Source organism: Cervus elaphus, chromosome 14 (genome assembly GCF_910594005.1).
Source record: "Cervus elaphus chromosome 14, mCerEla1.1, whole genome shotgun sequence".
In the NCBI taxonomy this organism is placed as follows: Eukaryota; Metazoa; Chordata; class Mammalia; order Artiodactyla; family Cervidae; genus Cervus; species Cervus elaphus.
In genome coordinates, this window is record NC_057828.1 from 53,962,230 (window position 1) to 53,987,255 (window position 25,026).

The 25,026-nt window shown below is 46.6% G+C and overlaps 1 protein-coding gene across 4 annotated transcripts in view; it reads right to left on the reverse strand.

Annotated features, from left to right (window-relative positions):
* Positions 1-5,800: 5,800 nt before the first annotated feature.
* The window catches only part of FHAD1 (forkhead associated phosphopeptide binding domain 1), a 159,131-nt gene continuing 139,905 nt past the window's right edge, over positions 5,801-25,026 (reverse strand). For 3 of the 4 annotated variants that reach the window (XM_043924446.1, XM_043924445.1, XM_043924443.1), the window contains 7 exons: positions 23,708-23,837; positions 22,920-23,044; positions 20,823-20,918; positions 19,943-20,163; positions 19,257-19,422; positions 10,576-10,629; positions 5,801-6,357 (listed from right to left, as the gene is read on the reverse strand). In XM_043924446.1, coding sequence (XP_043780381.1) covers positions 6,241-6,357; positions 10,576-10,629; positions 19,257-19,422; positions 19,943-20,163; positions 20,823-20,918; positions 22,920-23,044; positions 23,708-23,837 — 909 coding nt within the window. In that variant the 3' untranslated portion in view covers positions 5,801-6,240. The remainder of the gene's footprint in view (positions 6,358-10,575; positions 10,630-19,256; positions 19,423-19,942; positions 20,164-20,822; positions 20,919-22,919; positions 23,045-23,707; positions 23,838-25,026) is intronic. The other variant, XM_043924444.1, reaches the window with a different exon arrangement.

The window sequence follows — 25,026 nt, forward strand, 5'->3', positions numbered from 1 at the left end:
TGAAGCCTTATTTCCTTCAAGCTTGGTTCAGTGGAAGGCAGTTCTCCTGATTCACCTGCAAAGCTTCCTATTGTTCAGATGCAGGGCTGTGATGGTGAAAGGCAGTGTTGCATCATGGTTAGGATCTGGATCTGAAAATCCCTTTGGGGTGACCTAGGGCAGCCTGTTTTACCTTTCTAGAGGCCTCAGTTGCACTGTCTATAAATGGCAATGGATCTCTCCTCCTGGAGTACTTGAGAGGATTAAATGAGAAAATTTATGTGAAGTGTTTAGTGAAGTGCATGGTTCATAGTAAAAGCTCCAGATGCTCTCAGTGATGGAGATGTTGATAAACTGGCTTCCTGGTAGTTATGTGGCAGGCAATAGCCATGCAGATGTTAACAATGTAGTCTGGGTTAAGTGTCTAACATGGGTCTAGCACATCTGGCCCCCTGCCTATCTTTATAAATAAAGTTTTTATTGGGACACAGCCATGCTCATTTGTCCAGTTATCATGCTACAATGGCAGAGTTGAGTAGTCATGACACTGACCCCATTCACAAAGGGAAATGGCCCTTTATAGAAAAAGTTTGCCAACCCGATCTTCATTGACCAGTAGATAACAAGCTGGTTCCTGGACTTCACTGAGGAAAGCGCTGCATTGGGGCAGTTGAGTATGAAGTCTGAGCTCTGAGGCTTTTTCTCTTGGGCAAGTAACTTACTTCTTATTGTTTTCACATGTGAAATAGGAGTGATACACACAGTGAGGACTGAAAGTGATAATGTCTGGGCTGTGCTTAGCGCAGGATCTGATGGCTGGCAAGGATGCTCTAACAAGTTTGCAATTATTAGTTATTAAAATTCAAATGTTGAAAGGCACAAAGAAACTTCCAGAAAAGGGTAACTGCTGTGTGCAGCTCTCTCTAGAGAAGGCCCAGCAGGAATCTCATAGAAAGCCAAAAAAGAGGATGGGAATGTCACAGGTGAGCTCTCCCAGGCAACACACCCACTAAATGAACGATTCCACTCCTCAGGTAAGCAGCGGGTCAGATGGTGAGAAGACAGGGGAGCAGAGGTGTAGGCTACAAGATCTAGCACAGTATCATTAGTGCCTGGTGCACAATCAGTCAGTTCAGTCACTCAGTCGTGTCCGACTCTTTGCGACCCCATGGACTGCAGCATGCCAGGCTTCCCTGTCCATTACCAACTCCCGGAGCTTGCTCAAACTCGTGTCCATCGAGTTGGTGATGCCATCCAACCATCTCATCCTCTGCCATCCCCTTCTTCTCTCCTGCCTTCATTCCTTCCCAGAATCAGAGTGTTTACCAATGAGTCAGTTCTTTGCATCAGGTTCATAGTAGGTACCTAGCGTTTGTTGCCTGAATGAATGAAGGCTGGTTGTTTAACCATAAAAGTGATTGATCCGAATAGAGTACCTCTGATGATTAGACCACGGTGAGCCAGAAGATAAAATTTCTGCCTTCAATTTCTTAGGGTCTTAGGAATGAAAGCATTATGAGAGTAAAGTCAAAACAAGGAATCTGCTAATGCTTCCCACTGCAGGAAGGAGGCATTGTGATGGATTCCTAGGGAACAGATGGACAAAGAAAAATGTTTAAAAACAAAAGCAGGGACATAAGGTCATGAATGGGCCCAAAATAACTCGGGACACTGAGTAGATGAATGCAAGCAGTGCATCTTGATAGAAATGAGGCCAAGCTGATAAGCTGAAATAGTCTACCCTCACTGGGCGCCCTAACCTCAGTACAGAAAAGAGGCTTTAGGAACCTCAGTACGGAAAAGAGAAGCGCATCAGCGTGAGCAGGTGTTGGGTTTCCTCTCATCATCCTCGGTGTATTGCTTTCATTCTTAAGACCCTAGAAAATTAGAAACCTCTCCATTTACCAGGAACACACTTGGGAATGCAGATCTGGCAGAAGCTGTTTTTTCCCGCAGACACTTCATGACTCTGGTTTCCACAACAGCAGGCATGGCTGGCTGTGCCAAGTTGCTGGAGAAGGGCACCTTATCTGCAAAGTCACGAATCCAAATGGGTGGCCATTGGCAAGGGTGGGAGGAAATTGTTTGATTTAGCCTCTCGGAAGGACCAGAAGACTGGGAGATCTGGGAGGAGGGTGAAGCCACCTGTCCCTTGTTGTCCCTTGGAACAACCCCAGGGGAAAGGTCACTGGGAGCTTCTCAGAGCTACCAGTGGGGGCCGTGTACCAGAATGTCTTTTAAAAAAAGTCTTCATTGAATTTATTACAATATTGTTTCTGTTTTACATTTTGGTTTTTCAGCCGCAAGGCATGTGGGATCCTAGCTCCCTGAACAAGGATGGAACTGGCACCCTCCACATTGCAAGGTGATGACCTAACAACTGGACCGCCAGGGAAGTCCCAAGAGTGTCTTAATAAAGGCCATTTTGTTTGCAATAACAGAAACTCAAACCAGCTGAAGCAAAAAAAGAGGACATCTATGGGAAAGAAGAGCTGGTTCCTGACAGTCCTGACTTTTCTCCTGATGGTCCTGACATCTCAGGTTTGCTCACCCTGTGGTTCTCTAACCTACCTTGTTGCCTTTTGATAAGCTCCCTCTCTGTTTAAGTTAGCCACAGGAGGTTTCCGTTGTTTGCGACCAGAAACCCTGGAGCGATACACTGTCCTAGTGGAACCCAAGGGCAGGCCCTAGAACTGGCCTTTCCCAGGAAAGAAACCAGGAACCAGAAAGTCATCAGGAATTAGGGTAACTTTCTGTGTCAGCTGGAATGCTTTCAGCTTTTAAATAACAGAAGCCTTGACGTGGGTAGGTGAAAATGTGCAGCCTCTCCCAGATGAACCCTGGTGTGCAGTTTGCTTCGTCTGATAACATATTGGCAAACACAAGGCAGGTGGAGACTTGAAAAGTGTGCTTTGGGGCTTGGTCTCTCCTGCAGCTCTTGGGAACCTGTGGCTTGGTCTGACCTGCTGGGCAATGAGAGATCACACCAGGCAGAGAGAGAAATCCTAGCTGATGCCTTTCTAGACCAGGGTTTCTCATTCTCAGTACTGTCAACATTTCGAATCAAATAAGTCTTTGTTGTGGGGAGCGGTTCTGTGCACTGTGAGATGCTAAGCAGCATCCCTGGCCTCTACCCCCAGATCAGTGGTCCTCACCTTTTTTGGCACCAGGGACCAGTTTCATGGAAGATTCCATGGACTGGGGCAGAGGGAGGTTTTCAGGATGATTTCAAGTGCATTATATTTATTGTACACTTTATTTCTATTTTTATTACATCTTCCCCACCTCAGATCATCAGGCATTAGATCCCAGAGGTTGGGGAATACTGCCCTAGATAGTTGCACCCCCACACCAGTTTAACCACCAAAGTTGTGTCCAGATATTGCCCAATATTCCCTGGGTGACAAAATCGCCCCTGATTGAGAACCACTGCCCTCACCCACTTGCCTGTCAATGACCAGGCATGAACACGAGGCATCCAGAGCCATCCAGCTCCATCCAGGCCAGCCCAGACCAGTACATGTGTCCTGCTTGACCCATGAAATCATGAGAAATAATGTTCACCACTGTAAGTCAGCAAGTTGCTCAGATGGTAAAGAATCTGCCTGCAATGCAGGAGACCCAGGTTTAATCTCTGGGTTGGGAAGATCCCCTGGAGAAGGGAATGGAAACCCATTCTAGTGTTCTTGCCTGGAGAATGCCATGGACAGAGGAGCCTGGTGGGCTACAGTACATAGGGTCACAAAGAGTCAGACACGACTGAGTGACTAACACTGAGAAGTTTTAAGTGGTTTGCTCCATAGCACACACAGGTACACCTGACTACAGTGACTTAAACAGAGAGGGATTTATTTATTTACACAACAGGATGTACAGAGGTAGGCTGTTCTGTACACTGTGGTGTACAGCACAGTGATGTTACCAGGCTCCCACCCAGGCTTTTCATATCTTTCCACTCCATTGTCCTTGAGGTGGGCTTTGGCCTCTTGCTTGTTTCCTGGTGATTCCCAGCATGGCTGCTCCAGCTCCAAGTCTGAGCTTCAGGAGGGAAAAAGCAGACAAGACAAAGGGACAAAGAGAAAAATCTCTCCCCTAGCAAAGTCTTGCCTTTAATTCCAGATGGGAAGCCCTGCCCAGGACCTTCACTTGCACGTCATTGGCCAGAACTGGGCAACATGGCTGGGTCTAGCTGCAAGGGAAGCTGGGAAAGGAAGGTGTCTAACCTTCAGCTTATCCAGTAGAGGGGGGGCGATGACTAAGGGGCTTGTGGTGTCCACCGCACTGTCTCTCTGGTGGTCTTCATTTCTTGTCTCCACTTTTTGTTTATCTATCACGGCTGTCTCATTTCAGACCGGCTTTGTTTCTCCAAACACAGTGGAAGAAATGGCCACACCAGCTGGGAACTGCATCAAGACCTCAGCTCCATACCACTAATGACCTGTGTGGTGATCCCGTACCCTACTTCCAATACCAAGGGTGGAGGTGCTGATTGGCCCAGCTTGGGTTAGAAGTGAAAACCTGATTGGTCTGGCTTGGGTAGACTATCTACCGCTCAGCCAACCAGCTGTGGCCAAGAGAGCAGCATTAGCGAAGGCAAGCCTGATGGGGGGGCGGGCAGTGTGCATTCTCAGAGAAAGGGGTATGTGGCTAAGGTGATAGCCAAAGAACCATCTAGTTCAAGGAGTGAAGAAAGGAAATCACCATCGTGGGTTGCAAAGTTGATATGATAAAATTAACATGTCCTTTGAGAGACCTAAAATACGGTGGAGTCACAGAGGCATCACATTTGACTTCTGCAAATTCAAATATTCATGTTCAACCAAATTAAGTATTTCTTCCCCCACACACAATTTGGCTTCCAAACATTAGCCAGCTTCTTAACTACTGTCTAACCCAGTGATCTTTTCTGGTGCTGGAGACTGCTTTTTGGATTTTGAGGATATGGTGAAGTATAAGTAATATCATATTCTTTATGGAAAACTGGGGTTTTCAAGATTACTATTATTATTTTTTAAAAATAATTTAAAACTTCTTTTAAAAAATTATTTTATTTTTTTTTTTGGCTGCACTACCATGAGGCATGTGGGATCTTAGTTCCCTGATCAGGGATTGAACCTGTACCCCCTGCCTTGAAAGCATGGAGCCTTAACCAGGGAATTCCCTTCAAGATTATTTTTAAGGTCCTGTGTAAGATGTACCTTCTCACTGTGTAAGATGTACCTTTAGTGGAATATCACACAAATAATTTTTCCTATTTTCTTCTAGTTTTAATCAGTATAAAGAATGCATTTGGTTTTAAAACACAAAAATATTTTTATTGTGGCTTTTTAAAATTAAAAAAACTAGTGATATTCATGACTTCTGTTGTTCCTCCCATTTTATTTGGTGGTCTTGGCCGTGTAAGAAAGGCAGGCAGAGGACAGATGGCTGCAGAGAGGGCAAAAATGAAAGTCTCTCCAAATACCATGGAAAAAGAGTGTGTCCACCTGGGCAGTGTGTGCCCTTTGGTGATTGGGTAGCTGGCCTGTCCTGATGGCCTGTGACTTGAACTACTGGGCTTATCCTGCTGTGACAGGACGGGCAGTGTGAGACGGGAGTTAAATACCTGGGTTCCAGACCCAACCCTTGAATTTCCTAGCTGTGTGACTTTAGATGGGCCATTTAACCTCTCTGGACCTCAGCTTCCTCGTTTGTAAAATGGGGAATATAATACTATTTACCTCCCAGGGCTTGGAGGAAGATTAGATGAGAAGGGTTTCGAAAACTGCAGTGTGCCATATACGTGTGACTCATTGTTATGGAAGCGATAAAAACAGGTTGGTGTTCAAATTTATTATAAGAAATTCAGATATAAATGCACTATACTGTGGCCCCAGCAGCCCCTGAGGTTACCTTTCTGTCCTGTGGCCCCAGTAACATGTCCTGGGTTTTCTCAACTGTGGGTTTCTTGGAGCTCCATGGAGGTGTGACATTTGGGTACGTCACAACCCAGACACATAAGTTTATCTACTGGGCCTAGGAGTCAGAATTTCGAACTAATTCTTCATATGCCTGAGTGCGTTTACATTCGTAGATAGCTATGAAAAGAGCCCCTCTCCCCACACACTCCGAAAAATTGCACTGTGCAAAATACCAGTCTAGGAAGCAACACACAGGGTAACAATCTTTTAAGTCTTAAAAAAAGTGTCTTTGTGATTTGGTGCAGAAGATTCTCTCTGACTCAGAGAGGAGGATCTCGTGCGACCCGGCGGGATGATATTTCTAGTTTCTTCCACCAGGCTTAGAAAACAGAAGGCTCTGGCTGGACTTGCTGGACATCTCTCTCTTTAGCATCTCTCTTTCTTGGTCCATCTTTGCAATGGCTTTTCTGGCTCCAACCTTCAACAAGAGCAACAAATGCACAAACTTGACAATTTTAAGGAGATCCCCAAAGATACCATTCAAATCGGCTTTTTTGCTCAAAATAAAGTATTTGTAAAAAAGAAATTATATACAGACATAGATGTGTGCAAAAAGAAGCTAAAATAATCCACCATTCTCACACTACTCACAGGTAACCTTATTGACATTCCAGTGTTCTCCCTTCCAGATATACAGATAATGCTTTCTCTTCTTATATTTTCTTTTTTTTTTTTTTGAAACCAGGAGTTTCTGATTCTGGGCACATTCATTGGGATGGACTTTCTCTCGAAAAGCTGTTACTAAACTGAATGTCTTGTCTCTAATGTCTTAGGAGGAGAAAATGCAGGATATTCAAGGGGAGTCTGTCTAATCCTATTCTATGCACTGCCCCTGGCTTGGGGGCAGTCATGAGTATGACTCTGTCCCTGGTCTTAGCTGATCGGGCACTTTGGCACTGGCTCGGCTTTTCAGATGGTCACTCCCAGGATTTAGGATTATGGGCTCTATGATGCTACTTACTACCTGAGCTGGTTCTTTGAACTGGGGGACTGTGAGGTCATCCCTTTTTATCACATGACCAGCGATAGAAGAGATCAGGGGAGACTTAGACACAGAGAAGTGATATGAGCTCTCTGTGTGTGTTTGTGTGTAAGAGAGATGATGCTTGGGAGATGATGGCCTACCAGTTCTCTTTTGAGGCCAGGCTCTCTCTCAGCTCTCAGTATTTATGAGGCACTCACTCTTACATCCTTAGAAAAGCCCCCTCCCTCTTTCTGAGTAGGTTTCTATTCATTGCAACCCAAGAATCTCTCTCTCACATGGTTCTGTTTATACTGTAGATATGATTGTAACTTGCAAGTTTCTTTCCAACAGGCTTCACATCACCAGCCCTACTTCCTGCAAGTTTTTGACTCCAACTCATGCCCCTGGGGAAAGAGGGCCTGCAGGCCTACAGGTAGTCAAGTTTCAGCTCTGCCTCTGAAGGCATGATCCTTGGTCTCCTCATCTGTCAGATAGGGACCAGAATGTCCTGTCTTCCTTGGGGGTTGAGAGGAGGTTCTGGGTGTATTTAAATGGAAGGGGCTGGTAGGACCATTTCTGTAACTCTTTTCACTTTAAGACAGGCTTAAAAATCACGTTCTGTGCCTGACCTATGCCGGTGGCTGCCAGGAACCTTGAAATGTGCTTTGAGATTGCTTTCAAAATCACTGCAGGTTGAGATTGCTTTCAAAATCATTGCAGGAAAACATTTCAGGGTGAGATGGGCTAACATCTCTACAGTAGCCCACAGAGTAAATATTGGCAGGAATGCCCAGATAAAAGGAAAACAGGCAGCAAATGTTGAAAATCTTTTGCCTCTAAACCAGTTTTACTTTGTATCCCTTTTAGTTTGATTTTCAATAAAATTGGATGGGTCCCCAGGGCCAGTGCCCCGACCTGGTGCGAGGTTGGCTGTTGGAGCAAGAGCCTGGGTGTTTGTTAAAAATGAAGATTCCTTAGTCCCAGGTTCTCCCAAGTCCCAGGTCTGCCATGAGCTTGGGGTAGGAAGCACCACAGAGCAAACTTTGGTCCACTTTTTTGAGTGATGAGGTCGGGGACAGAAAAAGGCAGAGGGGATGGCTGAACTGGGAAAAGGAAGGGGTGAGGAATGGGAAATGTGAAAATTCAAGTGTGGGCCCGAGGGGTGGGGGGAGCCTGGCTGGGTTTGTCCCGAGCCAGGGACCTCAGGCAGCAACAGGCGTTCATCCTGCATGTTTGGAATCACATTCCCTGCTCACCCTTAGAAGAACAAGACCAGGATAGGAGCCTGTCATTTAAATAAGGACATTTAAATTGGAAATTTGGAAATTAACTGGGAATTAACTCAGGGCATACTGAAATGGCAGATCTGGGCACAAAGATCCCAGTTCATTCCCACACCACCTCAGGTCTTGGTTTTTAACATCCCTACTTCAGGGAGGCCTCTCCTGGTCCTTGGACTGGGGAGGGGGATGGAGAGGTCCCTGTGGAAAGTGTTCCTGAGCTCAGGAACAACAGAAAGTACTGGGTTGGTCAAAAAGTTCATCTGGGTTTTCCCATAATATTTTAATGGTAAAACCCGAATTAACTTTTCATCCAACCCAATATTTGTTTATTTATTTGCCCCAGAATGAAAAGCCATGAAAGACTGGGAGTTTTACATGTTTCTTCATTGATCTAACTCGGCATTTCTCACTCTTTTTTTCACTATCATCCTTTTCCTTAAAGAGCCTTCTTAGACATTTTTTTCCTAATCGCTTTTGTTGTTTAGCCGCTAAGTCGTATCCAGCTCTTTTGAGATTCCATGGACTGTAGCCCACCAGGCTCCTCTGTCCATGGGATTTCCCAGGCAAGAACATTGGAGTGGGTTGCCATTTCCTTCTACAGGGGTCTCCCCAGCCCAGGGATCAAATCCACATCTCCTGCATTGCAGGCGGATTCTTCACCGCCGAGCCACCTGGGAAGTTCTTACCTCCATGAAATTTGATTATTACAGATAGCACTGTGTGTATTTCTGTGCTTTATACATTAAAAAAGTAGAGTTATGCCCTCTCGGGGGTGATATTGCTGCCACTGAGAATGGGATTGAATCCTAACACCTGAACATTACCTGCCATATCGCAGACCTCTCAACAAATATTCGTTGAATGAATGAAGGCTGGGATTGTATCTCTTTGTTCATTTGTCTGTCCCCAGTTCCTAGCATAGTATGTGGCCTAGATTAGGTATTCAATTTATTAACTAGAAGATTTTCCCCTTTAGCATATGATTGACAATTATAGAAGACTGTTAGCTGCAGAGGAAAAATAAAATCAATATGAATCCCATAGGATCTTAAAAAGGAAGAATGTGCTAGTTCTGAAGTGTACTAGAGATGGAGACTCTGCTATGAGAAAGGCTGAGACACTCTGGGAGTCTCTTATGCGAGACTGAGAGAGCAGACTTTACACGTCCCATCTTTATCAATGTGATTCTGGTGACTCCATCCCCTGATGGACTCCAGGTCCACTCTGGAGGAAGGAGTCGCCCAAGCTACACTTGGCAGGGAACCTGGAGGAAACCTGTCTGTACCAGGGAGTTCTCAGACACCAACTTCTAAGCTGGGGCTGGAGTGCAAGGAAAATGGGAAGCTGGGTCTTTGCTCTCAGCCAAAGCACCATTTGCCCCTATTCTGTTAAAGCCAAAGACAGCGTGAGATGCCAGGGGGTCTCGTATCTCAGAGAAGCACACTGTTCCCACAATATCTGGGACCCATGTCAATATCCCCTCTGTCATTTTACATCCCCAGGCGGTCCTCAGACAAAACCTAGCTTAGGGCTCTTTCTTCCTCCTCCGCTTCAGTTGTATATGTGAATGAATAAGTGACAAACTTCCCCAAATTTCCACTTGGCAGGGTGGCGAAGGTCTCAGATCCATAGGGGCCCCCAGGACGCTCTCTGTCATTTTAATGTCCTGCTCTGGGACAGTAACCATCTTCTGGCCTTAGAACAAGGATGCTGGTTGAGAAGAAGCTTCCATTTTCCAAATGTATCCCTCACCTAGAATATCTTTGTTTCTTCTACCCATGATAATTTGGTTACTTCAGAATGACTGTGGCCTTTTATCAAACTTGAATATGTCTCTTCTCTCTTATTCAACCAAAATGTGTTCCGTTTTCAAGCTTCCTGAGAGCTCGCCTCTACTTTCTGCAAAGTGGGAACATGGATTGGCTTAATTCCAGTTCCAGGGCTGATTTGTCAATGGCAATGTTTCAACATGCTCAAGATTTCAAAGTCTTAATTCTCAACTTTTAAAAGAATTTTAGAGGATGCTTCTGTGAAATTCAAGAGAAATACCATTGGAAATGTTATCAGGTTTATTACCTGGAAATTTATAACCTCAAGGAAGAAAAGCCAGCACTCTCACCTGGGTGTCAGATGTCTCCTACTTAGCAGTGTGGCTCTGGATAAATAGTCTCTAAGCCTCAGACACCTCATCTGAGAATTGGGTATAATAACAAAACCTACCCCCATAGGGTTGTTGTGAAGCTTAAATGAGATACTGCAGGTCCAGTGCTTAGCTGTGTGTGCATGGCACATGCTAAATGCTCAGGACACAACAGACACAGTGCTACTGTCAACTGGGCTTCCTGCTGATGTTCTACGGTTTTCTCTCTTCTCTCCTCTCCTGGCTCACCTGGAAATTTGAGTTCTGCATCTTGTTCTTCACCGCCTCTACAAACATTCGTCTCTTTAACACAGAAAAAATATTGACAAATTTTAGCTTGTGTTCTGCTTTGTCTTTTGCATCAAAGAACAACAGATTTTTCTCAACTTTTGGATGCTACCCATTTGGATGAAATGTTGAGCCTTCCTAGGTGAGGGTGTGAGGATGAGAGTCTGCAGAAGAGGGAGTGGGTAAGGATGTGGCGGGGGGGTGTCTGTAGAATGGGGTGTGGCTTTGGGGCAATGTTACACTGTCCTGCTGAACCTCTTAGAGATCTCTGTCCCAGAATCCAGTAGAGAAGGAGGTGGGTCAACCAAGAAGGCTATGAAGGACGCTATATTCTCCTTGGAGGACAGATCTGCTTTAGGTGGAAGCACAGCCTTCCAGGTCACTAGAAGAGGCTGTACATGTCCAGCGATTTCCACCCAATGGCCTAGGCATGACAAAAACCCCAGAGGTTAACCTCCCTGGCAGGGACTTTGGGGGCCTGTTGGGAAGCCATCACTGAGAATCTGGAGCTTGCCACTCCCCTGGGGTTTGATTACTATTGCTGCCCTGATCTGCTCAAGGGTCCGCACCTCAGGGACAGTTCATCAAAGAAAGAGCATCCCCAAGACACTGGAGACACCAAAGGGAGAGGGAACTGGGGTGCCCCTTGCAGACCGACATCCTGCAGGTGAACGTGTAGGGGTGTCAGGAGGGGACTTTCTCAGAGAGCCCTAGGCATCAACTGGGGTCACCGACCTGATTCCTACAGGGGCCAGGGAAGTAAGGGAAGTGGGTGAGGTGAGCCAGGGGAGGGGTGGCAGCAAGTCCACGAGCCCAGCGCCTCAGGGGCCTGGAAGATGGAGGCTTGTATTGATGACTTGTGGGATTGTGGGTCTAGTGTCCCCAGATCTTGCAAGTTTCCCAGAGAAGCTGGAAATCTGGAGTATTCTGTTAGACTGCCCTACTTTGAAATGTACCCAAAAAAAATCCCATGAGTCAAATGAAATATGTCTGTGGGCTGCCATCTTGTGACACCTGCTTCAGAACCTCCCCGCCTGGTGTCTAGTTGGTGCTCAGTAAGTGTTGGAGGGGTTGTCAGATAAAGTACAGGATTCTCAGTTCAATTTGAATTTCAGAATGAAACCAAAATACTTTTTACTATGAGTATGCCCCTGTGCAATATTTAGGACATATTTATACTTAATAACTGTTTGTTGTTATCTGCAATTAAAATTTAACACATCCTGAGCATGCTGTTTCTGCCCACCTTCCCCCCCCCAAATCTGGCAATGCTACTGGAGATTCATAAAATTCATGGAGGAAGTAAGGCCATCTTTTGGGACAGGTCATAGGTACTAGTAAATCTCTTCCATTCTCCCTGAAGGATGCTAACTCTCCCCTCAGAGGATTGTCCATGAAGGCTTATGCGCCCATATCGAACAGATAGTTGTCCTCTAGGCATTTTTCATGGAGAAGGCCTTGAGCCTGCAGCTACTCAATATTTATCACAAACTCAGTTGAGGCAGTCACCATCCAAATTTCCAGATATTATAAAGCAGTGGTATTAAACCAACAACCTCCTTCCTTCCCATCCCACCCCTACCTTTTTCCCCCTAAACCTTTTATCCAAGCAAAATTCCAAGAGGAACTTGGGGTATAAAATAGATAATGGAGAGCTTCTCTGGTGGGAGAGGTGTGTGTGTGTTGAGAATCATACCCTTCCCACGGCACCCAAGGGCTCCAGGGAACCCCAGTTTGAACACTGCTCTGAAATATCTTTTTTGGTTAAGTTCAATCAGTGGACGGCTGGGCACGGAAGGGCAGAGCCTGGCCCATGTGCACACGTTTTTACTGGACTCACTGGGATATGATGTCATCAGTCTTTCTCAAGAGCTGTGCACAGCCATGACCCAGCTATCACTGCACTGCTATTCTTAGGGGTGTTGTTCATTACAGCACACAACGTCCTCTCTGGAGGAGAATCCAGAACCGTCTTTGTTCTAGGAACACTTCTGAGGATCACACTCGTATCTCATGGACACAGTAAACTCTGGGCCATGCTGGGTTTTCCATTTCCCATCGGCTGCCAGAAAGCCCACTGTCGAATGGGGCTCCCCTTTGGCAGGTGAGGGGGTGTTGTAACAGACACCTTCATCCTTATTTCTGGCTTCATTTTGTACAACCCCCGCCTTCGTCCATCTACTGTACTCCATTCTTAGGGCAGAGGTTTCTGGGATTCCTCACTCCTACCTTCTTCTTTTCTTATGGTTTGTCTCTATGTCCCCAAATCATTTAGCACCCAGGGTGGCTGCACTGCCCTTCTGCCTTTTCTCACTTCCAGATCCTGGGTCTCTCAGGTCCCTTGTGCAGGTTGCAGGCAGGAGAAGGGGCAGGGGCAGGGGCTGGGGTCGGGGAGGGGAAGGGAGTGGAGGAGGGTGGAATGTTTTTTGGGCTGCCTATGCTGGCATTTACACCCCACAAGCTCTTGCCCTTTGAAAATAAGGTATCTACTTTGTGTCTGGCTGCAAGATCAGAAAGGGTCTCTGTACCTGCCTCTCTTTCTCTTTGAAGGAACAGTTGCAAGCTGCTGACTCTTTGGCATTTCTCTGTTCGAGGTCCTCTAAACGTTCCTAAGTGAAAATATCAGGGGAGCAAGACAGTGTTCAGTGTGTCCCCACCTGTTCCATTTGGGGACACACCTCAGAGGTTGCTAGGAGACGCTGGGATCCACTGGGATTGGTGGGCAGAAGAAGGGGGCAGGTGAGGGTCTTTTTCTTTAGCCATCTTCTATCTGTATGCCGCACCAGCCTAGCCACATTGCCCTACTTCATCATTGTGGGCAGGAGAGCACCATCCACAAGCCCCTCCCATCGCACACTCCTCCTATACAACATCTACCAATTTCTACCTGTTGGCTAAAAACACACAAGTGGTGCTGAGGAAACCAGGATCTTGAGAATACCCGGGCCCAAGGAAATCCTGGAAAATAGTGAGTTAAATAGAAGAGTGAGGATAACCATGATGGCATGTGAGCATGTATCCTATGTGGTCCCATGTACTAAGGGTTTTGGTTTTATATGCAACCTCCCATTTCATCCAAGGCTATTGAGTTAGGTGCCATTTTTATTCTCATCTTAAAAAGAAGGGACGTGAGCTAATTAAGCAGAAGGAACTTTAGGGGGCTCCTGCCTGGCTGAAGGGGCTTCCCAGGTGGCGCAGTGGTAAAAAATCTGCCTGCCAATGCAGGAGCCACCGGTTCGATCCCTGGGTCAGGAAGATTCCCCTGGAGGAAAAAATGCAATCCACTCCAATATTCTTGCCAGGATAATCCCATGGATGGAGGAGCCTGACGGGCTAACAGTCCACGGGGTCGCAAAGAGCGGGACCCTACTGAGCGACTTAATCACACACGCTCGCTCGCTGGGCTGAGGCCACAGGCAAAGCGGTGGCCACGCCCCTAGTCAGGACTTCATTGGCTGGAGATTTGATTGGCAGGCGAGCTGAACGGGTTTCTGCCAGAAGCAGCCGGTGCCCTTCAGCCTTTCTTATACTTCAAGCCCTAAGTAAAAGGGTTTGCGTGCTTTTCAAATGGCCACTTCTGTGCATTTAAATTTTTCCTATTGAAAAACCCCAGCATTAGCCCATTCACAAAAGGTATCTGGGTCCTTTCTTGGCTGTGACCCGAGTGGTATTCACGGAGGAGAAAAGAGCGTCACAGAAGAGCTGCCGGCTTTGGGAGGACCAGGGAGGGCGTCAGCTGGCAGGAAGCTCCCTGAAAGAAATGCAGGAATCCCCACCCATCCATGGGCTGTCTATTCTTCCCCCTTAGAAACGGGGCTTGCCGTGTGCCAGGCACTGTGGGCATTTTGCCATTTAACCCTCCCGCTGCCCCACTGAATGGGCCTCTTGTTACCATCTTTGGTTGTTTTGGTTGAGGAGCCTGAGATACAGAGGTCAAGCCACCTGCTCAAGGGTCACTAGGGGCAGGGGCGGGGCTGGACTGCTGTTTGACTCCGCCTCTGGCCTCTGAACTCTGAGATACAATGCGGCCTTCTCCAGTGACTTGGACGTGGATTAGCGCGAGCTCGGCCTGGGCCAGGGTCCCTTCTCTCTGCCACGTGGAGAGAGCCACAGACTCAGGGTTCTCTGTGAATGCCTAGCCTTTCATGTCAAGTCTCATGTTCACAGCCAGAGGTATTAGTGTGGAAACACAACTTTTGATTCTGGAAAGTGCTGCTTAGTGAAGAGATGGTCAAACATTTAAGATGACAAACTGCATTTTTGGGGGTGGGGGGTGGATGCTGAAGCTTCAGATGTGTTAATTTCATCTCTCAGTGCTTCAACCCGTGAGCTCAATGAACAGGGTGAACAGTTTCAAAGTTTTGTACAGGAGGCTAAAAATTAAGGCTCCTTGTGAAAATACTAAGTGTAAAACTAATGAAAGAGGAATTCTATTTTCTGTTAATTTCCACTTAAAAACAATGAAGACATACTCCCTGGAAGAAACTGATGCCAAGATGAATGTACACATGTGCCCTTTAGAATCCAGCAAAACTGTAAAGTTTATTATTTTTTCTTCCTGACAAACAGGGATTTCTGATGACATAGTAATAAGAAGCCTCAAATGCAAACCCGAGTCCTGGAGTGAATACTCCGGGAGCAATGGTGAGAGATATATGAGGCAGCACCCGGGTAAGGGAGACGCAGAAGGAAGGGGTGCGGGAAAGTGGAGGTGGGCTGGAGAGGGCAGCAGCTGGGAGGGAATCCTGTTTATGCAGCTGACAGCCAGGGAGTGGTACCCTCTGACAACTCAGCCCTCCCCTCTCTCGAGTGGGCTGATGCTCACCAGCTTCCCTTGTGGGGTTGACGGGAGAGATGAAGCCTGTACTGTGTGGTGCAGGTGCCTGCCCCTTGGTAAATAATAAAGTAAATGATACTTAAAGTGCTCAGTAAATGATATCATTGGCGATGCCATGATTATGGTTGTAGTTCATGTACATCTTTCCTCCAATTGTGAATTTCACAAATTTGAAAGCTCCCAGCTCTAGCTCTTCTGGGGACCCTGACACAGCTTCAGCTTGGCCATTTCAGACCCTTCTCTGCTGAAGGATGTCTAGTGCCAAACAGGCTGGCACGTCCCCTGCATTGTGTATGAACGAGGCAGCCCATGAATAATGCATGTGAAGCCTAATTATGTAAATCCTCAGGTTTTCAGTACATGACAATGGCCTTTTTTGGGTCCTTTGCTGTCCCATTCTGTGGTCTGGTGTCTGTGCTTTGGGGCCTCGCCTGCCAAGCCCTGGGGGTCGGGGGATGCCTCAGGGAGGGGTGAGCTCTCCAGAGGGCACATCAAAGGGAAAGTCAGAACTCTGTCAGTGGCCCAGCTCTCCCTGGCATTGCTTGGTGTGAAAGGAAACTGTCCTCTGCCTGAGGCAGCCCCATAACACACGCAGACTGAGGTCTGTGATGTTTAATTCAGAAGGGTGAGCCCTAGAAACATCACATCCGGGCTCCCTCAGAGCAGGACAGCCACTTTCATTTCTGGGGCTATAAGCCAGAGAGCCTGCTGTTTGGAAACCTCCTGCCTGGAAAGTTTGCAGAATGGGGGGCAGCCTTCTGCAAGGAACTCATCTGACTATCACCTCTTGGTTGAGAAGGACATCCTTCTATGACCTTCTAAGGCCTGGCCTCCTTAGAGCTCATGTAGGCAACACACTCACACACAAATACACACACATACAAACACACAGCACATACTCACAGGCACACACACAAGCATGCATGCAAAAATACACAGCTCCAAGTTAGAAAGACTAATAGGTACAAGGAGGCAACTGGGAGCCAGACCAGCAAAGAATGCACGACCTAGGACAAGAGAGATATGGGGCTGGGTAAAGGCTCTACTTGGGACTTCCTTGGTAGCTTAGACAGTGAAGAATCTGTCTGCAATGCAGGAGACCTGGGTTCAATCCCTGAGTCAGGAAGATCCCCTGGAGAAGGAAATGGCAATCTACTCCAGTATTTTTGCCTAGGAAATCCCATGGGCCGAGGAGCCTGGTGGGCTGCAGTCCATGGGGCTGCAAACAGTCAGACATGACTGAGCGACTAAAGACTCTGTGAACTACCAGCTACTCTATGAACTTGGACAAGTCTCTTTTTTAATTCTTTGAGCCTCAGTTTCCTCATCTGTAAAATGGGGATCATCATGACAACCAGGCAGGGCTACCAGAGGCATTAATAACCCTGATCATGGCTGCATAGCATGAGTGGAGCCCAATGCCTGCAGACATCATGAAGAGATGGGGGCTATGGTGATTTTCCCCTGTTTGCCTGATGCCTTCCTGGAGATCTGCTCGACCTTAGGTGAGAGTGAAGGACCAGGGAGAGTCTGATCTCTTTAGGAGTCGCTGTGCCAGTGCCCAGGGGCGCTAGTGACATGCTGCTGCCAACAGGAGTGGACGGTCATGGGTGTTAACTGCCAAGAAGACCAGAGACCCCACTACTGACTGCAGTGCAGGCACAGGGTTACAGCGAGCTTCTGGAGCTGGTTTTCAGGTGCTGCCCATGCCTGTCTCGATGTGTGTGCGGACTTTTGGCAGCAGGCTCTACTGGGTCTGGGGCAGCACTCCCTTCAGAGACCACCTGTGCGGTCAGCTGGCCACAGGGAAGAGAGCTGCATCCAGCTGCCGAGTCCCAGGCCCTGAGCTGCATGCTTCAGAGCCTGGACAGGTGTACCTGGGCATTGGAAACCGTTTGGTCCTGAGTTCAGACAGTGAGAGCTTGGATAGGAAGGGTTACCTGTGTTGTATTCAATCCTCACAACAATCCTGCAAGGCAGGTGCTCTTATCTCCCATTCACTGATGAGGAAAGTGAGGCTCAGGGAGGGGGACTGATTTGCACAAGATCACACAGTAAGCAGGGGGATTTGACCCCAGGACCCACTGAGTCTTGTGCCATGTGATAGATGAGATAGCAGGATGAGGGCAGGAGGTGGCCTCTTTTAGCTGGATCACCAGCCTGAGTCTCAGTCTTGGTCTCTCAAGTCAGTGCTCTCACCAAGTTCATGCCAGGAAGCAATCCCTCCTCCTCATGCCTTTCCTCTGTGGCTCCCACAGCCTCGAATGCACACCTGTCCATCCCTTTGGTGGACAAACTCCAACTCTCCTTTGCAATTCATAACAAATGTCAGCACTTGGAAAACACTCTATGAATGCTCTAGACTGAGCCAAGTACCCTTCTCTGGATCTGAACAGAGCCCTTACCCCACTAAGTCAGACTGAAATCAGCTCTTTACCTGTATGTTCTGTACTGAAAAATATGTCCTTCAAGGACATTCATCTAAATCTATTCACCTGACCATCCATCTACCTGAACACCTACTGATCCATTGATCTGGTGTTCATCCATCCATCCATCCACCTGTCCTTCCATCCACCCACCCACCCATCCATCCATCCATCCATCCACCTGTCCATCCATCTATCCATGTACCAAATATTTATTTGGTGTCTACTATTCTCTGGGTACTCAGAATAGCAAATTAAAAATCTTTATTCTCAGAGAATTTATTCATCTGTGTATCCCTTGCACCTGGCAGAGCAATGAAAGTAAGAACAATAGACACCACTTTAAAAAACTCAGGACGTTTGCTAAGCTTATTGTGGCAATTACTTCATGTGGCTTGGAAGTCAAATCATTATGCTGTATACCTTAAACTCAATACAAGTGTCAATTACATCTCAATAAAACTGGCAGAAAAATAGTTATTGAATAGAAAGAACAAGATAAAATACATGAATTATTAAAAGTTAAAAAAAAAACAGACAAGCTAGACTATGAGTCTCAGAGAGCACTGCTTATAGCAGTCAAGACATGGAAGCAGCCTAAATGTCCACCGACAGAGGAATGGATAAAGAAGATGTGGTACATATATACAATGGAATGTTACTCAGCCATAAAATGAATGAAATAATGCCATTTGCAGCAACATAGATGGACCTAGGGAGTATCATACTAAGTGAAGTAAGGCAGATGAGAAAGGCAAGTATCATATGATACCACTTATATGTGGAGTCTAAAAAACTGATACAAGTGAGCTTATTTATAAAACAGAAACAGACTCACAGTTTGAAAACAAACTTACAGTTATCAAAGGGAAAAGGTGGTGGGGGATGAATTAGGTGTTTGGAATTAACACAAACACACTACCATATATAAAACAGATAATCAACAAAGACCTACTGTATCGCACAGGGAATACTGCTCAATATTCTATAATAACCTATCTGGGAAAAGAATCTGAAAAAGAATGGATACATGTATATGTATAACTGAATCACTTTGCTCTGCACCTGAAACTAACACAAAATTGTAAATCAGCTCTACTCCAATACAAAATTAAAAATTAAATTAAAAAGAAAGAAAGAAAATACAGACAAGCTAGACTCTGAGTCTCAGAGTGGTTAAGAAACCTGCCTGAAGTCACACAGTAAATGGAAGAGCTACAGTCTAAACTTAGGTCTGTCTGATGCTATTCTGCCCCTTTCCTTTGCATCAGTAAATGCATCCTGCACTGCCTAGATCCTGCTGGGACCTCAGCTGGCCATTTCTAAAGGGGGCTGAGGGGCAGCCTCAGAGACTGCTCCAAGCAGGCACCACTCACCTTCTGCTGCCTGATCGCCCTGTTGACCCTCTTCTCCTGGTGCAACCGCTGCTCCATGCGCTCCAGGGCCTCCTTGAGCAGCGCCTTCTCTTCGGTCTCTTTGTAGATGTCGTCTTCCAGCTTGGCCACCTGTGACTGGTACATCTGAACCGACACTTTGCTCTGCCTGAGCACACGGGAGAGAGACAAAGTCTCTTTTCCCCTCATCTTTCTCACTTACCAGCAATGCCCCTGCCTGGGAGATTCTCAAGATACTTCTGTGTACGCCTAACTTAGCGGTTTCATTACAAGTGGGAGAGAATGATGAAGTTTGGGGACTAGAGGGCAGAATAAATAGCTCATGGGCTGTGTAAGTATGGCATGAAGCTGACACACGTTATATTACCAGCCCCTCCCAATTTCCCAGGGAGGGTCAGGGAACTGATACTACTGAAAATAAGATGGAATTATGAAAAGCACACACATGGTGAAATATCAGATACATTCATAAAATGTGCACCTTACCCCTTAAGAGAGTATAGGGCACTTTAACTGCTCCATCAGACCCTGAGTCATGATCCCGCCTCCCCTGCACACCCCACACCCAGACCTCTGTCCTCCTGTCTTGGTCCAGAGGTCTGCTGCTGCTCTGAGGTTTAGCCTGGAGAATGGGGGTCTGGGCCTTTCTGCGGGGACATGGGCCCTACCTGAGCTGTTCAATGTCTTTCTCGTATCCTCTCAAAAGCTCCTCTTTTCTCTCCAGCCGGTTCTTGAGTTGGGTGATCTTATCGAACACCATGTCGAGGTCTCTTTGTCGAAGCTGGTTGACTCTCTCCCTCTCTTTGGGGGAGAGGTGTTTCATAGACACGTGACCTGACATATCTTTGATGTTCATCAGACTCCCGAGTGTTTTGCTCATATCCATGTACTACGAGAAAGTGTTTCGCAGGTAAGAGGCTTGGCCCACCTCCGCTGGCGGCTGCTTTAATAAGGAGTGTGTGTGCATGCTTAGTCACTCGGTCGTGTCTGACTCTCTGCGATCCCATGGACTGTAGCCCGCCAGGCTCCTCTGTCCATGCGATTTCCCAGGCAAGAATACTGGAGTGGGTTGTCATGCCCTCCTCCAGGGGATCTTCCCAACCCAGAGATCAAACCTGCATCTCCTGCACTTGCAGGCGGATTCTTTACCACTGAGCCACCTGGGAAGCCCTTTAATAGGGAGGCAAGTGTCTAATTCTGTTTCATTCATTTTCTGCAATCACAGAGAACACATGCTTTGGAAAGGAGTACAACTGGGGCTTTTAATCCGACTTTCATGTTCCCCGCATCCATTTACGCTATGCCTTTTTGAGAACCAGGGGGAAAATGACAACAGATAGAAACATTTATTCTTGCTACCCAGTTTTCCAAGGAATTCAACTCTGCAATTTCCAACCCATGCTGGGATAGTAAATGGGTCTCGCAGAGCTGTAATAACGATTAAATATCTATGTAGGGTTGATGTTTAGTTAGGCTGTCTGGTGGTTAACACTGCCTGAGGGGGTTGCAGGTTTGGACAGGAGGGGGACTGATGCTGGGTGTACCTACCAGCCTTTCACTGAGATCCAGAGCCTCAGCTGCATCTGTTTTCCCTAATTTATCGGTGGCCATGACGGACCCTGGGCTGGAAAGGCTATTTTGAGGCTGAAATAAAAAAAGAAATGAAAACTCTCTCTTGGTATTCCATCATGATCTTCTACATCCAGAAGAATAACCCAAAGAATAACCGAAGAACTGGAAAGTTACTAAAGAATAACTTGACAGTTGTTGTTGCTCAGTCACTAAGTCATGTCTAACTCTGCAACCTCATGGACTACCACACTCCAGGCTTGCCTGTCCTTCACTGTCTCCTGGAGTTTGCCCAGATTCATGTCCATTGATTCGATGCTGCCCTCCAGCCATCTCATTCTCTGTCGCCCCCTTCTAGCTGTTTTTTATTCCAGTCTGATTCCTCTGTGAACTGCTTTCTTACAGCTCTGTTCCTATCCCTTAAGAGCGTAACTCTTCTTGAAATGACACATCATTCATCCCGTTCTTTGGAAACTGTATGTCTGCCCTCTAGACTAGTGGTTCTCAACCGGGGATGACCCTGTCCACTCTCCCTTGATCAGGGACATTTAGCAATGCCTGGACACGCTGGTGGTCGTCATGACTGCTCCTGACGTCCAGTGGGTGGAGGACAAGGATACTGCCAAACACCCAGTGACACACAGGATAGTCCCACAGGCAAAGAGTTACCTGGCTCAAAAAATCAGTAGCACTGAGGCTGAGAAGATAAGTGTCAGAAAAACAGGAGTCCTGTTGCCTTTGCTCAGCTATTCTTTCTCCTGCTCCTTCTCTCCTTTTAATTATTGCCAGCCTTGGAGGTTTCCTGTTCTGTGGTGTCAGTGGTGGGATGAGGGGTTGTTGCCAGGGAGAAGGCAAATCTTGGAAGCAGGATCAGGATATGGGATCCAGCTGAGCTCCCCACCTGGAGATGGTTCCTCCCTTTCCACTCTCAGAGGAGGGTTTGCTCTTAGCAGGAAAACCAACATCTTTCTTTCATTCTTTTTTTTTAAATATTGTTTTGATGTGGATCATTTTTAAAAAGTATTTATTGAATTTGTTATAATATTGCTTCTGTTTTTATGGGGTTTTTTTTAGCCCTGAGGTAGGTGGGATCCTAGCTCCCCAAAAAAGGAGAAAACACTACACCCCCTGCATTGGAAGGCTAAGTCTTAACCACTGGACTGCCAGGGAAGTCTCAAAGCAACACATTTCCGAAGATTCACATGTCTAGCAAATGTCTAGAAAAATGAGATTGAATGATTTGAATTATTTCTTCCAACAGCCCAAGGATGGTTTGGATCCAGCTGTGGCAGCAAACCATGCCCAGCAGGTTCTCTGATTAATGTTAACCTGAGCTGTCCACTGTCATGTGTCAATCAAATGCCCAATCAAACACCTTCCATCTAACAATCAAATTACTTCTGCAAATCTGGGCAGATCAAACTAAGCCCCCTAAGGAAGGAAGGCTTTTTTGAAGAATACCATTGAAATACTATTTAATAATAATCACAAGTATCATCTATTAAGTGCTCACTATGACCTAGGCACTGGGATAAGCACTTTACATAATTATCTCCTTTAATTTTTCCATCATCATTTTACAGCTGGGAAATGGAGTCCCAGAAAGGTTAAGAGCCCGCCAAGGTCACTTGGTTTGCAGAGCTGGGATTAGGACACAGGCAGGTCTCTGATTCTAGAACTTTCATGTCTTCTTAATCATCATGGCTACCTTCTGCTACGTTTTCTGTGTTTGGGTTTTTGAGTTTACAGAAAGAAGCAAATTTTAGGCAAACTCATGGCGTAATGTTATATAGCTTGTTGAATATTTTCTGCAGAATATAACATATGATATGAAAAGGAGGGCCCAGAGATTGACCTGGCCAACATCAGTGTGATGATACATCTGCTATGCACATTTGAAAGCCCCCTTGCTGTTCAAACACTGGACCACTGGTACTGCGAGGCACTGACCAGTTGATAACAGATGCTAGGCTAACAGGGAGGATCTGACTCTGAACCAGTGATGCCAGGGCACCTGGACAGATTTGCCCTCAGGCCCACCCTCACCACACATCAGTCACTGCAGAGGCAAATTACCACTCGGATCTCTACTTTTGAGAAAGTTGGCAAATCAGGTTTTACATCCAATATTTTCTGCATGTTTTTTTCCATCCCAAGAGTCTTTAAGTCTAGAAATGATTCATCCATGTGGTCCTTATGATCTGAAAAAAGAAATAATTTAGATTCAAAAGAAAGGTTCAGGAAGAAGTCACTGGATGTAAAAAAATAAAAAAATCACAGCTGCTGTCAACTGGATGCTTACCATGGGCCAGTACTAACCCCCACAATCTGAGGCCCAGAGAGGTGAAATGACTTGTCCAAGGTCACACAGCTAATATGAGGCTGTAGCCTCACACAGCTGAGGCACCAAGGGTGAACCTTGGCCACAGGTAGGAGGATGAACTTGAACCCAGGCTTCTAGGGCCTGGCTCAGTGCTCCACCCAGCAACAAGCTCTGTTTCTTGAGAGCCCCATTCCCTCTAAACAGGGTATTTATCTAGGAAGTTCCTCTTGAACACCATCAGTCTATGCAAAAGTTTCCATTGGGCCACAGTGAAATAAGAAAAACAAGGACAATGTTATGAGTTTTTCATGAAATCCTGTTTATTTAGTATCAAGGCCTGCTCTTGACTTTGAGATGATGTTTGCCCATCTCCCCCCCGCCTCCAACTCATCTTCTTCTTTTTTTAAAAAAAACTACATCTTTTCACTTATGAAATGATAAGAATAGAAGACAATGATCCTGGTCAGCCCCCACAGGGAACCCTCAAGTCTGGGGCCCATGGCTCAGCACAGAAGGGGCCACTAGGAAGGAGGGAACTTACTTGAGGAGCCGGCCTTCTCAAGTTGTTTAATTCGTGCACGAAGCTCAGATAAGGCCTTTTTCTGACGCTGAATGACCTCCTCGTGTCGGGACCCTTTGCACTTGGCCCCTAGATCACTGAAGGACTGCTCCTGTGGCCAGAATGGTGCGGACAGTGGCTTTATTAGGGATCGGAATCTCTCTCTTATATTTGAAGAAACATGAACAATTCATGGATTAGCAGAAACCCTGTCACTTAGTACCCTGAAAAATATCATTAAGGGGCTTCAGCAGAGAAGGAATTTAAATATTTCATCAAATACAAAGTCACATCTAGGAAGATTTCCAACTTTCCTACTGACCTAGCATCACTATAAACAAGAGATCCCCTCTATGTTTCCTCACCATGTTTTCTTTCATTCTTTCTTTCTTTTTTATAATATTCTTCGAAGTTTGGGTTTCCACTTGTCATTCTATTCTCATCTTTGAACAATCACATCAAATTCACTCCTGAAGGGGGGATTTTTTTGGTTCTTTTTTTGGTCTAGTCTCTTCTCCGACCAGGGATCAAACTCATGCTCCCAGCAGTGGATGCATGGAGTCTTAACCACTGGACTGCCAGGTAAGTCCTGGAGGGACATTTTTCGGTGCTTAGCTGGTAGTAAGGATGGTGGTCTCATATTTGCTAGGGGGAATTGGATGGATGGGCTCTTGGCTGGTCTAGAGAGACCTAGCAGGTCCTCCCTCGGGTCTCTTCTCCCTTCTAGGCCCCCACCACTCATTCCTTCATTTCATTCAGGCTCTGCTCCCCATCTCCTCCTGCAGAGGCCTCCCTACTGCCTTGTCCCAAAGAGCCCCCTCCCCTATGCTACTGAGCCCCAGTCCTGCCGTATCCTTCCTTGGAGGGCTCACCCTCGCTGGACATTTTGTTAGATGTTGCCTTGTTTATCGCCTCTTTCCTTTTTCAGAATGTGGACCCTGTGAGGAGGGGCTTCTCAGGTGGTGCCAGTGGTAAAGAACCCGCCTGCCAATGCAGGAGATGTGAGAGGTGTGGATTCGATTCCCTGGGTCGGAAAGATTCCCTGGAGGAGGGCATGGCAACCCACTCCAGTATTCTTGCCTGGAGAATCCCTGGACAGAGGAGCCTGGCAAGGCTACAGACTATGGGATTGCAAAGAGCGGGAAACAACTGAGCATGCACGCATGCACGGGCCCTGTGAGAACAGAGTTTGTCTCCCATGTAGGCCGAGCTATTCCCAAAGCTCAGCCCTGTGCCCGAGCACAGTAGGGGCTCCGTAAATATGGAACCAGGAGGGGCCTGCCCCAGCGTTCCTGCTGGGA